Below are 4,315 nucleotides of genomic sequence, written 5' to 3' on the forward strand. Positions count from 1 at the left end.
TATTATTATTATTATTATTATTATTATTATTATTATTATTATTATTATTATTATTATTATTATTATTATTATTATTATTATTATTATTATTATTATTATTATTATTATTATTATTATTATTATTATTATTGATTATTATCATTATTATTATTATTATCATATAATAGATTAATTAATAACAGTAATAATAATAATAATAATGCCACATTCTCAAATCATGTTGTCTTGCGATCCGTTCGGGCTACAGAAGTGGGAGAGAAGAGAGAGGATAGAGGGAGAGGTTGCCATAAACTAGCGCAACCAGCGCGAAATAGAGGACGAGCGAGGAAGGACATCTCTGAAGCGACAATTCATCTGTTCAGAAGTTGCCACAGCTGTTATCATAAAATAATAAGATAACAAAGAACTGACCACAATATAATCTCTAGCACGAGTTAATAAAGAGAGGGTTGTATTGCGGGCATTGTCAGAACTAGAAGGAACGATATCCTTCAAGTTATCCAAATATCCACGAAGGTTAGCACGACGTGTCTTTTCCAGTTCATTGTGAGCGGCTCTGCAATGGAAAATGCAATCAACCGTGCTGAATATATACAATCTCAACCTTTTATATCAAAACCAAACAATCTTTAGATTGAAGGAGACACTGAATATTTTTTGCAAATGTATTATTAAATTTGTCGGTAAAAAAGTACCTCACAAAGCTAAACATCTAATATAGAGCCTTCTTTAATATGAAATTAGTGTCATACATAAGTATGGAATGGAAGTGCTAGTCGTGGATAACTAATAGTTGTACGCAAGCAGAAAAGAGATACAATTCCTAATGCAATTATCTTGCATACCATCAACGTACGTATATTTATCTCTTACATATATTTTCGAATTGATGGTTAGAATACGCTAAATGTACTTCAAGTTACGTTGCAATGTTCATTTACAAGCCTAATCCGAGGTTCGCCAACCGTCAAATCCATTCCGTTTAATGTTGTGAAAAACTCACCAGCAAGATTCACTTATAGGCGGTAAAATTCATCTGGTAACTTCTGCATCGTGAGTTTATTTCTTTGCAAGTACCTTGTCACGTAACTACTCAATTAACTACATATGTACAAACTCTAATACCCCACTTGTTTGGATCAGAACGCGATTAATAATCCGAAAAAAAAAACCATTGCATACAGATGTTTTAAGACAGTAAGGTGGTAAACAGAAAATCTACTTGTCTCTTCAATAAACTGTTGGATTGAGAATTCCTACCAGAATGCCTCTAGAAAATACGCTTACCTTCTCGTGTCATTCTATGATCGCCATTAATCCAAATAAGAGTATTGCCGAACAAGCAATGTTTAATTGCGGAAAAAAAAGGAAAACTTCACGAGTAAAGAGAAGTCGGAAGAAGCTACCCAATTATTCCCCGGAATGGAGAAATCTCAAACTGACAGTGTAATTTCAGGTTTTTACTTAACTACCAGTAAAACTTCTAGGGTGAATGAATGAATCATTTTCATATCAGCTTAATCATCTTACACAAGTCTCTCCCACACGTATTGGTGTTGTGTTCGGACGTATGTATGAGTATGTGTATGCGTATGTGTATGTGTGTGTGTGTGTGTGTGTGTGTGTGTGTATGTGTGGGTGTGAGTGCGTGTGTGTGTGTGTGCATGTGCGTGTGTGTGCGTATGTGTGTGTGTGCGTACCTGTGTGCGTGCATTTGTGTGTGTGTGCATGTGTTTGTGTGTGTTCTTGTGTGCATGTATGTGTATGTGTATGCATGCGTGTGTGTGTGTGTACAGCTATGCATGTGATATCTGTGTGTATATAATGTGTAATGTTTTGCAGGGAAAGGATAACCGGTTTGTACACGTGCTATCAGTAGCAATATGCGTGCAGTAGAACACGTGCAATGCAGCTGAAAGGACCGATTGGACAAGAAGGCGGACCAAAAACAGTTGCGTAGTGTGCAGTCGACTGCATGTTTGCTTTGTTTTGTACATTTCAGACGACAATAAATGAAGGTTGTAATTTTGCAGTGAGCTGGGAAGGAAAACACATTTCACCCCAGTTTATCGTGATGATGTGATGTCGGGTCACTTCGAGAAATGAGGAAGAAGTGGGATGTTGAATGTGTGCAGGCATTTCAAGTTACCAAATTACACATTCTTGCTGGATAAATATGCAGTAGATCCACCGTCATCTTCCTAAGCATACAATTTTGCAATGTGATAATGCCAAAAGAAGTGTTGCATGTGCAAGTCATGATGTGCAGCAAATGTACATGTTGTGCGTTCGAGTGCTGCACTTTCTTTTCAATATGGCAAAACTAACCTGCTATGACGTGCGCTGCTTACGGAAGGATATGGCCGATGTCGCCTGCTATCTGGCGGAGGTGTCTGAAAATGTCGTGGCGATGGGATTGATGAACTTCGATCTGACAAACATCCCAACGATGACGTTGACGCGATGGAACATGTCGTACTTTGTCCTAATACTCCTTTAGTCACAAATGAATCGCCACTACTTTCATCACTAACTGAAAAAAAAAATCTGAATTTGAAACTATATTACAGATTCCTTCCATAAGTTCTTCCCGCTCATTCCGTGACTAATCATTTCAGAAACATAGTGTGACATATTTCGCATGCAGATGGAAGTGCTGATTGCTAGGTACTCTCTGGTTAAGGTACTCTCCATTAAGGTACTCATTCTAACTTGATCCGGTGGGATCATAACCGTCTCTCATGCTTCTGCATGACTTTTACAAGCTTATCTCCTTAATTCAGAAAATAATGGCAAACAAGGGTAAGACATACTGAGGCAAGTATCCGGAACATTCCGTGCTTTTTCGATATACTGCGCGGCGGATATAAGCTGTGAGAAACAGAAAGGCGAATGTCTTCGATCCATAAAAACAAACTACCCGATGCTATAACAAAGTATCATCCATTAATGAGAAGGATGATTTATTATCTATCCATTCATGAATCACAATATCAATATCGAACCAGCAATCTATAATACGAGGGACGTCACTCGGGAATCGGAGAACGGATGGACAAGCAGCTGTGCTCACCAGCCTCGCCATACCGAACAACTTGACACAGTCAACCAATTGCGCCTCCCCTGTGATCCCTGGGAAAGAGCACTGTGTTTACAAGCTGTCAGTCAGCTGGGTTTCAATGCCCTCTGACTGCCCAATTAAGGTTGCAGATAGCGAGATGACAGAGAGAGACAGACATATATATACGTACATACGGGAGTGAGGTAGGATATGGTGAGGTAGGTTGTGCTTCTTGCGCCTCCTAGCGCAACTGCAACTGCAATTGCAACTGCAATACCTATCAGGCGCACTGCTAACAGACTGCTCGTAGCTCGCAGTCTTTCACACCTATGTGAAGAAGGATGTATAAAAGCGGGTAGTTCTTATATGTAGGCATGACCGGACGCTTTGGGTAGTGGCGATGGTTGGCTGACTCACTGACTGACTGCTGGGAGAGCATTGCAAGTGCTGCTCAGGTTTACACGCCTTTTCACATTTCAGTAGACCCGGACGATGACCCTATGTGTGTGTGTGTGTGTGTGTGTCTATCTGTCTGATGTCTGTCTGTGTGTTCGTGTGTGTATGTGTGTACGTGTGTTGTTGTGGTACAAGTTGGGTAACCACTGCTGGTTCCAGTCACCGCCTCCACTAATCACCTTAATATGATTGCTATTTGCAGGGAAAGCGTGAAACTACCTTGGTTGCAAAAAGGGGATGGGGAGGATGGGGGAGATGATTATTGGGATGATGACAGTTTTAGTAATGATAAAGAGAAAGGAGGGAAAATGATAAGGGATTAGTATCACCGTCGGAATTGGGCAAGTGGTGTAAGCCGTTTGTGCTACCAGCAGCCTCATTAACCTACTCAAATGGGAAGGTGGGTGGATGGATGATAAATGACATTGATCAGAGAGAGGAGAAGTGTACATGTAAGGCTTTTTAGTTTTCTGATTAATGGAAATCAGTGCCCATCCTTTCAAGATAGGCTGCTCAAATAAGACACAGACACTGACACCATCCAGGTGAAACAGTCACATATGTTATGACACTGAAAGACCATGAATTTCCAAGAAATATATGAAATTAATTGGAAATTTCGAAAAAAAAGAGGAAAATAAGAAGATATGCGTTGAGTGGAGCTGATCTGGGCTATAAGTAGATGAGAGGGAGTGGGAAGTACCTCATCCAACAGCCATGCTGTTCGTTTCTCAAACCTTCTCGGATCTGTTTTTAAATGCGAAAGTGTGCGTGCATGTGTGTGTGTGTGCGTGTGTG

At 40.0% G+C, this 4,315-nt stretch overlaps 2 protein-coding genes across 2 annotated transcripts in view; one reads left to right on the forward strand and one right to left on the reverse strand.

The window, feature by feature from the left end:
• Positions 1-3,122, reverse strand: part of LOAG_18198 (hypothetical protein) — a 4,858-nt gene extending 1,736 nt beyond the window's left edge. Inside the window, exons 1-3 of the mRNA XM_020450864.1 lie at positions 2,814-3,122; positions 2,329-2,533; positions 412-556 (exon numbers count right to left, since the gene is read on the reverse strand). Coding sequence (XP_020305408.1) covers positions 412-556; positions 2,329-2,533; positions 2,814-2,907 — 444 coding nt within the window. The 5' untranslated portion in view covers positions 2,908-3,122. The remainder of the gene's footprint in view (positions 1-411; positions 557-2,328; positions 2,534-2,813) is intronic.
• Positions 2,981-3,840, forward strand: LOAG_03221 (hypothetical protein; the record flags this gene model as incomplete). Its single annotated transcript, XM_003138758.1, has 3 exons — positions 2,981-3,173; positions 3,542-3,563; positions 3,720-3,840. 3 exons carry the CDS (start codon positions 2,981-2,983, stop codon positions 3,838-3,840), a joined length of 336 nt encoding a protein of 111 aa, XP_003138806.1.
• Between the last annotated feature and the right edge of the window lie 475 nt (positions 3,841-4,315).

This window comes from Loa loa, assembly GCF_000183805.2.
Source record: "Loa loa unplaced genomic scaffold supercont3.223, whole genome shotgun sequence".
NCBI classification, from domain to species: domain Eukaryota; kingdom Metazoa; phylum Nematoda; class Chromadorea; order Rhabditida; family Onchocercidae; genus Loa; species Loa loa.